A 17,779-nucleotide genomic window follows, 5' to 3' on the forward strand; every position below is an offset into this window, starting at 1 on the left:
CAAATGTGTGTGTCCTTGTATTTGTGGAGTTCGAGGAAGAACAGTTGCACCAACCTGTGTGTGTGTGTGTGTGTGTGTGTGTGTGTGTAAAAAATAGACTCGAAATGAAAAGGGTGTAAATAAAACACAAACTATTCTCAGTAAGTGTATGCATGTATGTGAAAAAGGGTGTGAAAATCAATTTCCCAAACAAGACGAGTGTAATTTGTGCGACTTGAGTGCTACAAGTTATCACGCCATGGAAAGTTGTGAAACAGTGAGAGTATCTCAAAATATTCTTCAAACTTTTAACAATTTGTGTCTATTTTGAAAACTTTCCGTTCCCTTGTTGTAAAACTGCAATTAAAGCTTCACATCTTTCAGGCTTCAGTGCTGGTCATAAACAGACTTGTTCAATGTAATCCTTTTTTTTCCATTTGCCAGAGACAAGTCTAACTTAAGTCTCAAGAAATGAAAGGGTCATTAGAGTCTGACTAATGACATTTTCATGAGTGCAGTGAAAGATAGTTATTAGTAAGTGTCACATTTTTTTTTGTAATTGTAAGAAAGGATTTGGCGAAATAAGGATTAATAGGATGTATATTTTTAAAGTATACATGTGCATGTATGTCTCTGACTGCTGCTCATTATTGAAGGTCAGGGCAGATTGTGAGACAGAGGAAACAAATCATTCATCTGCTGGTCAGACAGTTATTGGCTGTCACTTGTCATAAATGGCAGTAAATGTCAGGAGTTAATGGTAATATTTGGACTTATTTTATTCTCTGGAACTCACACTATGGCTCTGGATCTTAGTTGCCTCCTGGGTGCGTTTGTTGGCAGGAAGATGTATTCGGACTGCGTGGGCTCTCACCATCTCTCACTTGCCGTTCTGTATAAAAAGAAATGCCGGAGGAAGAAGAAGGAGACAGCCTGAGGAGGTGGAAGCTACGTTTCTCCCTGAAGCAACATTAATCAGGATGGACCATTACCTCGTCTCTAAAGATCTAAGATCCTCTCTGTAATCATACTAAAGACATACACTTCAAAACAGATGCAAACATAAAGAAAGCAGTGAATAGAAATTAGAACCAACTTCCTGCTCAGACTGCAGACAGCTAAGGTTAGTAAATAAATCAAAACGAAGATACTTTGCAGAGTCTAAATTTAACTTTCATACCTCACAGCTTTACACTGAGGCTCCAACTCTGGTACATGTGTAAATGAGGAGCTTTGTTATTAACGCATTTACCACATGCAGTCGAATAACTTTATTATTATTATTATTATAACTTTGTTTAAAACTTATCCCTGCTTCCTCCAGAAAATGAATGACCTTAACAAGTCGGGTTTTAGGCCAAGGATAGGTTAATGGATTTCAGAGTTATCCACAACTATGCCCTTGGAAAAGCTTACATATGTTATTAAAGGCAAACATCCCATTTTTCATTGACCTCTGGGACCCTTTCATAGATTTTTTTTAAAAAGAACCGATGTATCCCAAGTGATGGAGGCACCTAGAGGTGACCTGTGTGGCCCATGCTAGTTCATCTGGACATGATGTTTGATTGGAAAGAATGAGGAATGAGGCCACTTTCTTTATTTTTGCCATAGACTGATAACATTTGTGTTTGACATCGAAAGATGAATATGAGACAATTTGGATCTCAATGGGTTTTATGTGGTTAAATTAAATAATAATAGTAATAACAATAAAGTGTAATCAGTCAATGATAAGTGCCTTCCTTTTTTTTATAAATGAGCTCCAGAAAAGGTAAGACACACATAATCAGCAGGACGAATGCAAGGAAACACTCCATGAGGAATCCAAGCAGGAGGGAAAGGATGCAGAAGAGCAAAAGGGGCAAAGAATAATGGCATGTCACATTAGCCAGGGTGTATCTGCAGTGATGGATCGCCCTTAACAGCATAGTCTGTGTATGAACGCAGTGTGTGTGGGATATTGTTCCATCTACGTAGCCTAAAGGCAGCGTGCAGCAATGGAGCACAAGCAATCACAGTGTGAGTGTGTAGCTGTGTTGCCACCGAGGCAAACACACAGTGAGAGAGTCTGCCTCGGTTATTTTCGTTCTGCAGATGGGAAAGTCACAGAAAATATAGGTGGAAACGTGTGTGTGTGTGTGTGTGGGAGGAAGTTTGGCAGCGCTATTCAAATTCAGATGGGTGGATACACTCAGAATCACCTTTATTGTCATTATACAGTGTACAACGAGATTAAAGGGGGATACATGTAGAGATTTGTCAGGTAGGGAGGGAACGTCCTGAGATGCTGATGCAAATACTGCTGTAAAGTTGAGCCTTGTTTGTAGACTGACCTTTATTCAGTTACAGAACAATTAACTTGGCTATATGATAAGGGAAAAAACAACAACCAGAGTCCATCATCTTGCATCTCTCCTGTTTTAATACTGCTGTGATTACTATGGCAGTTTACATTTACTGTAAATTAATCAGCATATTGCAAATATCCCCTTTGTTTTTCTGTAGTAAAAAAAAAAAAAAAAAAAAGTAAAAAAAAATAATTCTGTCAGCACAAGTGTTCTTTCAATGAGGAAAAAAAAAAAAAAAAAACAATACAACAGGCTATGGCACATTTGAACAAATGGAAGGTCACTGAAATGCAACACATTTCTGAAATACAAAAGGTTTTTCATAGTTTCCCAACTTCTTACATTTATAAATAACCCCTTATCCCATAAAATTCTTCATATATATTATTTCCATGCCATTCCATGCATTCCTTAGCATTTTGGCACAAAGTCCTAAATGCTGCTAATGTACTGTTGTTGTTTTTTTGTGTCACACCTGTTTATCTGGTACAGGATACTGAACAATTGTGATTTGTCAAGCAGGATTACTGTTAATCTGGGTGCTCGGAATAATCACAGCAATTAAGACTCATTATGCATATTCTGTTCGGTCTATAGGTTTCTGTAAACAATAAATAGTTATATAGCATTAATAAATGCAAGATGGCTAAAACATGAATCTTGATCTTGAACAACAAAGCATCAGACAAAGAGTGATTTTTTTTCAGGCAGTGTGTGAGTGTGTGGGAGTGGGTGTGTGGGGAGGGGGGCTGAAGTTATGATCAGGACATTTTAGAAAGTTGGACAACTTATACACTTGCATTAAAGGAATACTTCACCAACTTGCATTTAGCTTTGTATTACTGGAATAGGAGTAGTATTTTTGAAAAATTGTGCTCTCAAACCTCAGTTCCCTGAGTCGAGAAATATCTTCATTCTTTTTTTGTTACGTGCCCACCAGTGACACTTAGTCTGAAGCTTGAAACTGCAACGCTAATTCCACACTTTTTAGACCCACTCGTAGGGGGACGGGACCCCATTCCCAGAATGTAAACAGTGTCCGCCATCTTTGCTAACAGGACCAAGTGTCACTGGTGGACACATAACAAAGAAAAGAATGAAGATATTTCTCAACTCAGGAGAAACTGAGGTTGGGAGGCACATGTTTTCAATATTCTAGTAATACAAAGCTACATGCAAATCAGTGAAGTATTCCTTTAAAGGAGGTTCCTTTTGGTAGTTCATGGTCACATAAGAAGAGCAGAATCTTCAACAGAAAAAGGTCCCACCTTTGATGTACTTTTGCCGCATTTGTCCGTTTATTGTCTGCTTCCTGGTACGTGCGGTGCAGTGGTGAGAGAAACATTCACCTGAATATAGCAGCTAATTAAAATTTTAAAAGAATGGGCCTTTTTCACGGCAGCCATCTTGATAGATCAAAGTGGGGAAAGCACAGGTGCAAATAATCAGACTAACGATGGCTGTCACTACATGAACTGAACGGAGCTATTGTTAATGTTATCAGTGAATTTTAACACTTTTCTTGCCAAATGGTGTTAAAAATTATTCTAGATTGTTTAATCTGTGCAACAATATTGTAAAAAAAATAATCATTTGTTCAGAATATATTTAATGTCTTGGCTCAACTTGTTTGACAACTTGTTAAAAGAATCGAAACAGTCCAACACAAAATACCAATCGCTGCTCCGACTCTTTGTGCTAAACTACAATAAATTAGTGCTCGCAGTAGTTTCACGGTTTACTGCACAGCCACGAGAGTGCCATCATTCCAAAATATAAAACGGATTTCTTTAACAATAAAAGCTGTTTAAATTCTTACACAAAATCTGTCCAATTAGATCTATTGTTACATTACATGATTTATCATATTTCATGACTGACTAACGAGAGGGAAAGCTGAGAGTGTGGACATCATTTCATTTCCAACTATTTATACGATGAAGCTACAAGTGTGTGTGTATACACGTGTGTGTATGTGTGTGTGTGTACACGTGTGTGTGTGTATGTGTGTGTGTGTGGTGGGTGGGAAGGAAGGACTAACAGTGACCACAGCAGTGAAATATATCATATTGAGGCTACAGCTGCCTGATGGGGGGAAGGTTCAGGGTGTCCAGAGCGCTGTGGTAGAGCTCCCTCAAAGCTCTCAACAGATACAGACGACAAAACATCTGGTTGAAGAGATGAGGCAAAGGCTCCTTGAAAGAAGGAAAGACAGAAAGGACAGAGGAAGGGGAAGAATATGGTGAGGAGAATGTGAGGAAACACAGGAAGTGAATTAGTGATCCAAACAAACACATAGAACTTTAAGTGCTGCCAACCCAAAAGTGAACTGGGGTCATTATGTTCTTTTATCTTCATCAACAATTACTCAAGAGAAAAATCACTCCAACTCTCTTCAATCCAATATAAAAACACAAGTCTTCTTACCCCAAGTACGTGGACTCTGTTGTAGTACGAGCTGAAGTCTTTACTGAGAGACACAAGGAATTTACAGATCTGAGGAACAAACACAAACACGTTCATGAGTCACGTCAAAGTCCCAACAGCTGCATAACACAAATCACATATCTGTAGCCCAGCTCCTCCTACCTGTTCAGTCTTCATATTGACTCTGGCCCCTCCTCCTTCTCCGTCTATAACTTGACCCGATTGGTCCAGCAGCTCAGAGAACGTGATGAGGTAATTGAAAAGGAGCAGCCACTCACCCTGTCGCAGCACAGACACGAGAAGAGAGGGCCATCACTGACATGTTTGTGTGACAACAATTTGTAGTGTAATACGCTGCTCAAAGGAGATAACGAGAGATAATGTGAAAATAACAACAAAGACAATCAGAAATGAAGAGGACCATAGTAATATCACTGTAACTAACAAGTCTTTTCCAAATCAATAATCTGTTGATCAAATGCGGTTGTACCTCCTCTGTGAGAGCAGAGAAGTCCAGCTGGGAGCCCTCTGGAATTTCTGGATACAAACCTGGAGATTAACAGTCAAACAACCCATGTCAATATATTGAGGGATAAATCATCATTCAAAGTAGTATCAAACAAAAATAATAAGCTTTTGTTACATGATCGGACTGTGGATCAATGTGTCTAATTCACTTAGATTAGAAATCTGTTTCTCATTAACTTGAGTCCATTTTAGCAACTTATCACAGCACCTTGCAAACCAGAGCATGACAACCTTGTTAAGAACAAACAGAGTAATAATAAAGAACATAATGTAAAACATTCAGCCTCTTCGAAGCCAGGTGGCTAAACAAACACTGACAAGTCAGCAATGATCTGTGCAACCTCTTTGTTTTCCAAAGTCAAACTTTACTGATCAGCATGAAAAGCCTGTTCGTTGCTGAAATATGATGAAAGCTCATCTACTGGGAACTATCCTCACTTTCGATCACCACTTTATTAGGTATACCTGTTCAACTGCTTGTTAACACAAATATCCCATCTGCTGATCACATGGCAGCAACTTCAGCGATTTGTAGGAGCATTGTAATGGGGTAAAATCTGATTTAAGATGGTTTGAACATGGCATTCGTTGGTGTCAGACAGGCTAGTCTGAGTATTTCAGTAACTGCAGATCTACTGGGATTGTCATACACACCCTCACATTTCTAATGTTTACAACAAATGGTCTGGCGAAAAAATACAACAGAGGAGAATGACCAGACTAGTTCAAAATAATACCAAGAAAACAGTATCTCAAATAAGCGCTTGTTATAACCATGTAAGTGCAACCAGGTTTGCAGAGGACCATCTCAGAAGACACTTTGAACCTTAAAGCCGATGGTCTGCAGCAGCAGAAGACCACACCAGGCGCCACTCTTACCACAATATTAGACATACTGAGTATTTAATAAAGATGCTGATGAGAGAACCTTTCACATACAGAGAGTACATCTTACAAACACAATCAATACTGATTAATCATCTACATTTTAACATGCATGTTCTTTTTTTTTCCACTCTGAGGATAATGTACCAGGCAACAGCATTTGTTATTGATCCCACATGAAAGAGAAATGAAGCAAAGCACAAATCTTACCCTTCTCCACTCCTCTCTCGTAGCCGTCAAACAGAGTGTGAAGTCTGGCACAGTTGTACATCACAAACACGCCTCCTCTCGGCCCTTTGGTGGACACTCCCCCTTCTCTTTGCACATCCAGAGTCACCTAGAGCAGACAGCTGTCAGTCATAACTAATTACAACACAGATCAGTGTCATCAATTTATCTGTGAACAGAGACAAATTTGCCCAGTCATTCTTAATTAATCAATGAAAGTGGACACACACACACACACACACACACAAGCCACCATCTGCAGTGATAACTCACAGGACTACTGTGAACTGTAGACAGTAGCTCAAATCTGACAGTGGCTGAGGTCATGACCCTGATGATGTCATCCCATGTCTGACCTAGAGGAGGACAAGGCTTCATAAGAAAGGAGCGGAGCACACAAACACTGACCACACTGGTTAATGTGCACACACACACACCTTCTACTTGACCTCCATACTTCATCTCTGATGCCTCCTTCATCTGACCTCTTCTCAACCTGCACGAGCAACAACAGAGACCTCGTTTACACGTACAGTTGGGCTAACACAGAGATGAAGAAAAGTATTAACAAGGCCCACAAATGTTTTTATTTTATTTTATTTAAATTTTGTTTGATAACAACTGCAATTTTACTAGTGCAGAGTGTCTGTGATAAAATAAGTCTGATGAAGAGATGGGGGGGAATAAGCAGACAAGTAAAGACAATGGAAGAGAAAAAATTGAAAACACATAGGCAAGAAAAGAAATGGTGAAAAGGCATGAAGAGAGAGATGTTGTGTCTTACTGCAGATACTGTGCAGCAGTGATGTCAGAACCAAGAGTCTTCACAGGCCGACAGACCAGATGTCTCTGCAGACACACAGAGCAGAGCAGATAAAAATAAAAACATGCTGCACTACATGATTGACTGCATATTGTGTGTATTTGTGTGCGTGTGGTTACCTGTGCATGTGTTGCTCCACGAGCTCTCCACAGCATTGCTATCTGCTGCTGGCGAAACTCATCCTGACAGGAAGTCACATGTAACACTGTTGCCGTGACTACCTATGAAAGAGACAATAGTAATATACAAGAAATTTGTTTTTCGTCTGTTCCTGAGAGAAAAAAATTGATATTGCCTGTGTGTGTGTGCGTCTCACTGTGCAGTGGGCCATGGCTAAATCCAGTTGTACCAAGTGTAAAACACTGTCCCTGCACACTGAAACAGATATAACAAACTATTGATTAGCAGGAAATATGAAGTCTTCTCTCTGACCTGAAGCTGTGATCATAAATTAAATATTAAAGGAACAGTTCCGCATTTGGGGAACGAGTAAGGCGATGTCAATGGCATGTTTTTCCATAAGTCTTCCTTAAATCATATGTAGACAAGCAACCGTTTTATTTTATGTTACATTTTATAGTTAACTGTGTCCATTAAAAGGAGTTGAAGTTGTTAATATTGAAATATATTCAGACGGCTGCACTCATTGTGTTGTAGATTTAATTATACAATGATTGCAGAAAGCTATACTTTATAATACAAAATATCAAAGAAATTATGTCACTAACAACATGCAGCCTAATTCAAGCTCAAAAAAATGCCAACCATAGGTAAAGACAAAAAGGGAGTTAAGGTTTTCAAATGGAGTCAAATTACACTATGTTAGGTGATGTTTTAATAAATGACTCACACAAAGACTGAAGCTTCTGACAATGTGGAAACAACTACTCTTTTTAAACCTGGCTTTATGTGTTGAGTGTTAAGTGAAGGATTCAGTGCGCGGTACTAAGTACAAGTGCAAATAACCACCATGATTATGACGTGATCTAAACATACAAATAGTTTGCCAAGATGATTCGAGGACAATGATCACAGATGTAACAGTGACCACAAGCTGTCAGCTGGACACTTTGGCGACGTATGACAGATGCAGGAGTAAGAAGCGAAGTAGGTCGGTTTCCACATGTGTTCAGATCAACACCAAGACCCACATTAACGCTAAAAATAAACAGGGTCAATCCCATCGCAGAATCACAAGGAAAAAACATCGCACAATAGAAGCATTAACTGTGTTAACAATTAGATTATCCAAAACAAATCAATCAATAAAATAATAATCAAATGCACCCACACTGTGACCTTACCTGTGCAGGTACCAAGGCTTGGGTCATATCCCAGCAGTCCCTCCTCTTGGAACACTCTTTTCAGGTTGACCCTGAGTGTTCCCTCATTCTCATCCATCTCAGATTTCCTTCCATTCTTCTTGCCTCTCTCCATTTCGCTCTCTCTATATGGGCAGTTCTCCAGTGCCTCCTGGACCTTCTCCTCCTGTTCCTCGTTGGTCCAGCTGGCTGGAGCTATTGGCCAATCGATTCCTAAATCTTGAAGGCAGATGCTGATGTTGCTGTCTTCGGGAAGCATGGGGCAAAAGGACACTGAAAACCTGAAACAGGTCACATGAACATGTCAGTCCTACGGCTTCATTCTATCTATATACAGAGTGATAACAATAAAACATAAGTCAAAGGAATATCTTTCAGGGATTTAAAGTGTCATGTATTGAGGAGTCATGTTGGAATTAACCCACATACTCACCCTTGTCTTCTCAACAGTGCCCCCATGTGGTCAGCCACCAGAATAGTCCTCAACTGACCAAGGGTCAGTGTATCAGGAGTGGGTATGTTGGGTTTAGGATGCAGCACGGGGCAGTTCACCACCACAGAGCCCTGCCTCTGACTTGAGGGCTTCAGATACTCCGTGGCTCCACCGGACAGAACCGCTTTGAAGGCTGCAGCCCGGTCCACCCTCACCCTCAGCCCATCATCCATCACCTCACCAGCAGCCATAGGGAGAACCCCACTACCACGAAGGGAACTGACCATGGACATCACTGCTGGAGGAACCTGAGTAAAAAAAGAGACTCATCTTATTGATGGAGTTCAGGTTCCAACATAAGCACAAATGTCGAGTACTTGATAACCATAGTATGTACATCATGGGCACATTAAATAGTGTAAGGGACTGCACATATAAAGTGTTAAACTGATGTGTTTTACACAGTTTGGTGGATGAAAATGACATGTAGTGCGTGTAGTCTATGGAGAGAAGTGGTGGTTATAACAGCAGCAGGGAAGAATGACCTGTGATGTGACCTGTCATCACTACACAGATCAGAATAATTTCAAACATATGTACATGCAGTAAAAATTATTGTTTGAGTCGGTTTTTCAAGCCATCCAAGTCTGAAAAACTCAAACAGCGATTTATTATTTAGTGTCTGCTACAAAAAAACCTATGTATGGGCATTTTCTATTAAATTAATTACAAAAGCTCATATTACAGTGTAGTGTATGCATACACACACTCAAAACTCTCCTTTTAATTAGGGTCTGACACAAATAAGAGACACCTGACCTCTGCATGGACTAGCTTGCAGCCATTTGTGTCTGACCCATATTATATCTGCCATTCATGGGTTAATAATGACCACCGCAGGCTGCTGTGGGGGCCATGGTCAATAGTGATGGGACTGATAGTGGATTGCAGAGGTTTAGCTGCATCCCTGTAACACTTTAGGTGTCTTAATTGAAGATATGTTAAAGTCCAGTCTGCTCATTTTTCTGTTTAATGAGGTAGTTGAAGCAGTGAAGCAATGTGATTAAGCTTGTTCAAACTAATGAAAATGAGAAGAAAAACGTTCTTACACCACATTATCAGAGATTGTGACTTAGAAAACAAGCCCTTACCTTAATTTTCATTTTCATTTTAATTTATTATCCATCTTTTTTCAGTTATTGATGTCTGTCTTTGCCTAATTGACTAGCTTTACGAGAATAACTATGATCTTTTATATTATTGTAAAAAAAAATCACATTCAAGCAAACATCATTCTTCAGCAGTTCTATAAACTATACTACACTGTGAACTATTTTATTTAGCGGAGGAACAAAACGTTTACTTGTTGAAATATACACAATTAGTGTAGTGTGCTTACTAGCTGTATTTACATGATAAAATTATATACTGTTTAATGAGGGCGTCCAGTGATGAGTTCCGCTTTTATTTTAGATCTCTCTTCGATACGTTTATCGACACAGACAATTTAAAACTTGTTTAAATGCTGTGAAACACATGAGGTTATCAGTCAAAACAGCCAACCTGTCCGTCCGCATACAGCGTGTTCAGCACCGTGGTCGGCGACAAGAAGTCTCTGTTTCGCAGGTTTTTAACGCTGCTCTCCTTAAACCACAGCTTCTCTGGTTCAGCGAAGATTCTGTCTCCGTTTGTCCGACTGGAATCGTGGACATTTTCACGCTTCCCCCGCAGTGCAGAGCTCAGCGCCCGGACAGTGGGGGTGATCCGCAGAGGCGAAGGCTCCTCGATGTTCTCCATCATTGCCACACCGACGCGAACAGGTGAGCTTGCTAACAGGCTACCAGCACATCCACACTCTGCTCATGCCCTCTGTTCAAATATGGTTCCTCTTATCGGCGGTGATACAATATACCGAGTTCTGCGCGATTTTCCAGCCGCACTGATGATCAATGATCGATATTGGCAGCAGCAGGAGGTCTGACCGCATCCGCTGCGCGGAACCAGTGAATAGCATCCGTGTGTCTGTCGAGCTGATTTTTCGTGTTGGACCAGGATGATGCCCCTCGAGTATCACAGCGCCACCACCTGCACGGTAGTGCAACTACAATACGAACGGACCCACATGGCCAAAAGTATGCGGACACAGGCTTGTTTTCAGGAATGTAGGTTATAAATAAGTGGACTTGTCAAATACTTTTGACCAACACTTGTATCCTCATAAATAAGTAAATGCTTAATGCCTATAATACATACATATTTGTGTTGACATATTTGACATTTGATTAGTGTATTGTCAATACAGTACATCTCTAATATTTAATTCATGATAAGTTAATCATTTAAGATTTAAAGAATTTAAATTCCTGGACAGTTTTGATTTCCCAAATATTTGGATGAGACAAATAAATTGTGGTAGGCATTTATTTTTTACTTGCACAAATGATTCATGTTTGGGGGTTTTAACTACAGGGATATTTAAAAAAAAATTTTTTTTTTTTTATTGAAAATTTCTTGCATACAATACAACATTTGACAGAAAGTCACATACTATTACACAAACAACATTTTAGGCAGTATGGAAATACTATAAACATAAGTAAATTAATTAATAAAAAAAAATCAATAAGCCATATTGTTTAAAGAAAGAGTCAATAAAAATAGATATAACCAACCAAAAGGCTAAACAAAAGAAACAAATTGAAGTTGACTATTTTTTGCTAAATGTATAACACAGACGAAGTGACAAGCGAGTCGACTTCCGGCTCAGAAATGTGACGTCACGGGTGCAAACATACAAGGGAGGTCTTTGTAGTAAGTTGAGACGCTTCGGCTGCAGCTTTTTCCAACAGAGAGAAGATGCACAACTGGCAGGAGAACGAAATTAAAGAACTTCTGACCATCCGGGGGTCGGAGTCGATCCGTAACCAGATCACGGGCACGGTGAAGGACTCTGTAGTTTACAGCAGGATCACCAAACAACTATCGGAGCGGGGGGTGTTCAGGTCACACATGCAGGTGATCAGCAAACTGAAGGCGCTGAGGAAGCAGTACCTCAAGTATCACCAGCAGAAGATCCGCTGCGGGAGCGACCGAGTCGACTGGCCGTTTTACGAGCAGTGCCACCGGGTGTTTGGGAACGCCCCCGCCGTGAACCCGGTGAAGCGCCAGCGGAGCCCCTCTCCTCCACCTGCATCCTCACCGCCGCCGTCGCCGCCGCCACCGCCTCCGACTCCTCCGCCGCCGACGTCCGCCCTTAGCGACGAGCACCAGGAGGTGGTGGTCGGCCTCTGGGACGAGGTCGATAAGCACCTGGGTCCCGTGGAGGCAGAGGACGACGAGGACCAGTACAGTCCACCAGAACCGCTGCACACCATCAACACCTGTACGTATGTGTTTTCTGTTCTAGAGGAAACACAAGCGGACAGGGGGTTTGACCTCCTTCTTATTCAAATCTAAAAATAAATGTCCACAGTACAGATTCATCCACATGTTAAATATCTTGTAAATAACAGCGTTGTTATACGATGTTATATATAGATGAATAGAAACAAGCACGTCATTTGTTTTCAGATATTAGCGCAGGGAAATGCGTGGAAAATAAGGTTGCGGGCATAATCCGGAGTTTGCCGTTCACATCATAATCCTGCACAACACAGCGGGAGATTGTCTGAGCCAGACGTGTTTACGTCAGCAGGAATTTCCGGAACATTCATGCAGAGGAGGAGGATGAGAGGGAGGAGGGGAGGTGGCGCCTGGCATAAACACGCAGGATCCAGGATCCTCTCACTGTGAATTTTCCGGAGATTTCCCAGCTGTGTTCTCTTCTCACATGAGCTCACTTGGACATTTGCCTGGAAAAAGGAAATAGCTGGCAGGAGAAGTTCTGGAAAATGGACCATTGTAGACACTTAAATCACATTTAGGACTGGCAACATTGTTGGCATTTAGATCATATTATAGAACACACACACACACACACACACACACACACACACGCGCTGTATATACACATGAAACTGTGATAGAAGTCGGAACTATTTTATACAATACTTATCTCACCAAGACAGGGTCAATTAGCAGCATAACAAAAAATAATGTCAGAAACAAATAGAAATCTTACAGACAGTAAAACAAATACATTTTATTTATATAGCACTTTTCATTAACTCAGAGTCACATCACATTAGATAGAAGTTTTTATTGAGCAGGGACAAATACATTGTTTCATATAAAATATGAAATAGATGCCATGCATTCATTTGCAACCCCTGTCCCTGGTGAGGCCTTTACTAACAGTTGCACTGTTAAAAACAATACACACATTAGAAAACAACAGGACACATAGTGACAAAACAAGAAATGTGTGTGTGTGTGTGTGTGTGTGTATGCACATGCTCTGCATTTGAGGGTTAATGTTCACAGGTGTTTTTCAATTTCAACCACCGATAAGTTTTAAAAATGAAAAGCTTACAAAGTTGTCAAAACTCAGTAGATTATGTTTCTTAAGAATTTGGCAATGGTGCCAAATAACAGGTTTCTGATCCATTATTTTAAGTTCCTGTTTGTATAATGATTTTATTGGTTTAATTGTTGTTTGGTTGGCTTGGCCCCAAACGGTTATACAATATGACAAATGGGAGAATATCATGGCATGCATAAATTGTTGTGCTGCCTTGAGAGGTATACAGTATATTGTCTTATTAGGCAAAGGCAATTTAAGTTGGTCTTGACAGTTCTGCAGTTTAACATGTCTTTTCAATTTAAACTGAGAATCTAAAATGACACCTAAAAATTTAAACTCGTCTACTTGATCTATCTTGTCAATCCTTACTCCAGAATTTTCATTGGCTTTTCTTTTACTTGAAAAGCACGTTGACACTGTTTTTTATAATTTAAAGTCAAATGATTGTTTCTGAGCCACTGTGATACACCAGACATCTCCTCTGACACAGTTTTGGCTGCCAACTGAGAAACTAAAAAGTAAAAGGACCTAATATTCAACCTTGTGGAATTAAAAGCAAAGAAGGCAGCAATAATTAGTCTGTCATTTATCAAAGAGGTAAAACAAGTGCAGCTCACAGTAATTTTAAAGAAATCAGGACTTAAACAGACTGAAAGGCATCATAACCAAATCTTTCCCAGTTAACTGATTTTGTTGAGGTGTGAACTGAATTGCTGCTGCTACAAAGTGAGGAAGCTTTTGTTAAGTTACGCTTTTTATACGGCAAACCTCTTTGAATTTGAATCCATTTTTGCTTAACAGGATAATATTTTGTGGCAGTTTTTGAAGGCAAAATATACTTGGTCTTAAATCATCAGAATTCAGCATTTTCAATCAATATCTGTCAAGACCACAAGTAACTAATATGTAGGTTTTGTTATCTGTATCTCACTTGTCAGTGTCTCCTCACCGACTGACTGCTTTGTGTCTTTGGTTTTTCCAGCGTACAAGGTTCCAACAAAAAAAAGGAAAACAACAGTAATGGACCAAGTCTCCGCTTTAGTTTCGGCCACTGTGGCCCAGCTCAGCGAGATGGACGCAGCTATGCAGGCGCAGGAGGACGCCCGGCTGCAGAGGTTAATGGACCATGAGAGGGAAATGCAGAACAATCTAATGAGTCAGCTCGCTGTCATGCATGAACGGATCAGTCGAGAAAACCACGAGAGACAGCTGGATCTTGTCGACAGGATTCTCTCTAGATTCCCCTCACCTTCGGGCCGCTGATGGACCCTTCTTTGCGTGAGCAGTGATGGTGTGTGACAGGGTTTTTCCAGGTGCAGGGACCATTTTTGACTCTGCCCTCCACCAACTGACTAGTGCCTGACACCCCCACCCCCCACCCCCTTTTACTATTTCCACTGCATTGCAAATCAACTCACTGATATCATCTGGCCTTTAAACTCGACTCTACTCGCCTGCAGCTGAAACAGATTCAGGTTAAAACCATAGGCTCTATATCAAAATGAAAAGTGAATCCTTGAAGTTGGCTGGAAGTAGCTGTTGTCCTCCAAGGGGCAACTTCACTGGTGGCAAATAGAACTCCCATGTAAGAGTGCATGTGCTCAAGCTCTAGTTTGAGGTCTTCTTCAATAGAACAGGATGTTGAGGATGTTCCAATCAGAGGAAATTGACTGCTAGTATTGTCCGATAGGTGCTTGGCGGCAGGTAACATCAGTGAACGTCCACTTTCAAAAACTGACATGAACATCTGATCGGTCAAATCAAAATCAAGAGGCTTTAAAATGGGAGTTTGTTTTGCAACCAGAAGACTACGTCCATTTTTATAAGCGGTCTACGGCTAAAACCAGACCACGTTCACACTAACGCCCCCCCCCCCCCCCGTGCTCTGTTGTGATTCACTGCTCATGTTTTCATCTGTACAGTTTTAATGAACCCAGAGACGAACCACATCACAACAAACTGACACAAATGAACATGAACAATAACCAAACAATGACTTGAAAGGAACGGAGACACTGATGTAACATCAGTCCACTTCTGCAACAGTTTGTTAAATACTTATTGTAATACAATACACAAACAACTGTTACTAGTACACCATTCGATCTTCCTGTGAGTTATACTAAAGGTCCAATCGTCTTACACTTTCACAACAGTTTTTAATTGAACCTTTTTGTATATTCATTTTAGTCATTTGATTATTTTTGTACTTTTAGTCTAGATGACAACACTGGCAGACATAACATTGGTCAGGTGTTTGTATTCATGTAGAGCAACAGGTCAAGACGTTAAATCAACTGATATTTTGGGCAGATGAGGATTTATGTAGCGTGTGCACGTCCTCAGTCAGTTCAGTTTAACACACAATATACATTTACGAGTACAGCAATTTTGTTACTATTTGTCATAGTTTTAACTAAATTAACTGAGGAAAATGATTTCTTGGCCATCAGACCTGCAAAAATCGACACTCACCGGCCACTTCGTAGGTATTTGAATCTCTCTTCTGCTGCTGAAGCCAGTCTGCTTCAAGGTTTGTTTCCAGTGTTTCCCAACCCTGCTGCTGAACACTGAACACTGCCCCGCTCCAACACACCTGATTCAAATGAACGGCTCGTCATCGAGCCCTGCAGACGCCTGATAACGAGCTGTTCATTTGAATCAGGTGTGCTGGAGCCCTGAGGACCAGGGTTGGGAAACACTAGTTGTATCATGATATTGAATCATTGCCCAGTCCTAATTGGCAGTAATGAGTGTTGAAGATTTACTGTTGCCTTTGTGTCATTTCAAACCACGCTGGTCATTCACCTCCGACGCCTGACATCAAGGCATCACGAGATAATTTCTCTTTTGCTGCCCGTTCTGTGTGATGAAAATTGTGTTATCCTGTTAAAGCTATAGTGCGGAACCCTCAAATTTGTTGTGTCTAAAAAAAAATTAATCCCACATGGCAATCTCTGAAATACACCAACAACCGTGTCACATTCAAAGTCCCTTAAATCATCTTTCTTTCCCATTGTGATGCTCAGTTTGTCCACATGCTCTAAATGCCTCGAGTTGGTGGATAAGACAAGCAGCTGAACAAGTGTACCTAATAAAGTGGCTGGTGAGTGTAAAGCTAGTGATTTAACACAGATTTCAACATGAAGGGATTGCGATGTAGAAAAAAAAAAGCCAAAAACATTCACACGAACTGATAACGTTTGAAATTGAGATTTATTTAAAAAAAAAAAATCCAGAAATACCTGTCAGGTGCTGTGATCACAAATGTAGAGGTGCATTTTTACAAACAAAAGAATAATGATCTCAAATCGCTGTGGTTGGTGTCATTCTTGGCTGACACGGAATTCCCGGTTGCGTTTACTGTCGCCGGCAATCCGGGAGAAAACGTGTCATTGAGGAAAAACACCCTCTGTCGTCTGAAACCTAAAGATCTGTCACACAACAATAAACTCTCTCCAAACTGTCAGCAATGCATTAAACTGCCTACATATTGTTACTTTCACTTTTTGTTTGTTTTAGCAGAAAGAAAATCGGAAATCCTTCCACCTACCAGGAGCTTTTGTGAATGAAAATGAGTTCATTTCAAGCTAAATACACTTTGTCCACGTGGTTCAAGTCAACATATTGCACATACTTTTATACTGTTCTTTACTATTACCAGTGTTTTACTTTTTAAATATGTTACTGTGTTTTTTAAGGAACAATAAAGTTTTCAGCTGGTATAACATTCATTTACTTTCAGACTGATTCTATAGAAGCAGAGAGTCAGTTGTCTTGTCGATGACTCCATTGCCTCAGGAGGTTTCTGTGCGTTGTGGGATGGAAACGGACCTCATAACCAGCTGGAGTCCAGAATCACAGCTGCATTATGGGTTCCGTTACAATCCCACCCACCAAAACAAGTCAAGTCTGCGCCGCTCTGGTTACAGGCCACAAACTAAGAAAAAGATAAAAAAGATTTAAAAAAAAAAGGAGTTTACAGGAGTGGGAAATCAAAGAGTGGATAAAATATTGGTTCACTCGAGCTATGACAACTATGTTAATAACTGTGATGAACTCTGCCTTTATAGAACATGTTATATAGCAGCATTTTTATTACATTTGTCTTCAGTCACCCACTGTAAATCATTGTTAATCTGAAGAGCTCTGTTCACAGTGTAGAACAGAAAGTGTACTTTAAAAAGGATGTGGCTGTTGTAACACACACACACACACACACACACACACACAGGTTTCCATGACTTCAGAGGACATTGCATTGACTTCCATTCATTTCTTGGACACTTAGTCTAACCTTAACCATAATTACTTCTGACCTAATCCGAACCCTAAACTTTA

At 40.3% G+C, this 17,779-nt stretch overlaps 2 protein-coding genes across 2 annotated transcripts; one reads left to right on the forward strand and one right to left on the reverse strand.

Moving 5' to 3' along the window:
* Window positions 1-2,154: 2,154 nt before the first annotated feature.
* dalrd3 (DALR anticodon binding domain containing 3) lies at window positions 2,155-10,963 on the reverse strand. The gene is made up of 13 exons (XM_058644064.1): window positions 10,540-10,963; window positions 8,977-9,284; window positions 8,526-8,824; window positions 7,538-7,596; window positions 7,341-7,442; window positions 7,183-7,247; window positions 6,836-6,894; window positions 6,672-6,754; window positions 6,381-6,507; window positions 5,248-5,306; window positions 4,920-5,036; window positions 4,758-4,826; window positions 2,155-4,525 (listed from the first exon to the last, which is right to left on the reverse strand). Exons 1-13 carry the CDS (start codon window positions 10,774-10,776, stop codon window positions 4,406-4,408), a joined length of 1,704 nt encoding a protein of 567 aa, XP_058500047.1. The 5' UTR covers window positions 10,777-10,963; the 3' UTR covers window positions 2,155-4,405.
* A 794-nt stretch (window positions 10,964-11,757) lies between these two features.
* On the forward strand, window positions 11,758-17,172 carry LOC131469146 (YLP motif-containing protein 1-like). Its single transcript, XM_058644046.1, has 2 exons — window positions 11,758-12,358; window positions 14,421-17,172. The coding sequence occupies exons 1-2, from the start codon at window positions 11,833-11,835 to the stop codon at window positions 14,699-14,701; spliced, it is 807 nt and encodes a 268-aa protein (XP_058500029.1). The 5' UTR covers window positions 11,758-11,832; the 3' UTR covers window positions 14,702-17,172.
* The last annotated feature ends 607 nt before the right edge of the window (window positions 17,173-17,779 follow it).

This window comes from Solea solea, chromosome 11 (genome assembly GCF_958295425.1).
Source record: "Solea solea chromosome 11, fSolSol10.1, whole genome shotgun sequence".
Lineage (NCBI taxonomy): Eukaryota > Metazoa > Chordata > Actinopteri > Pleuronectiformes > Soleidae > Solea > Solea solea.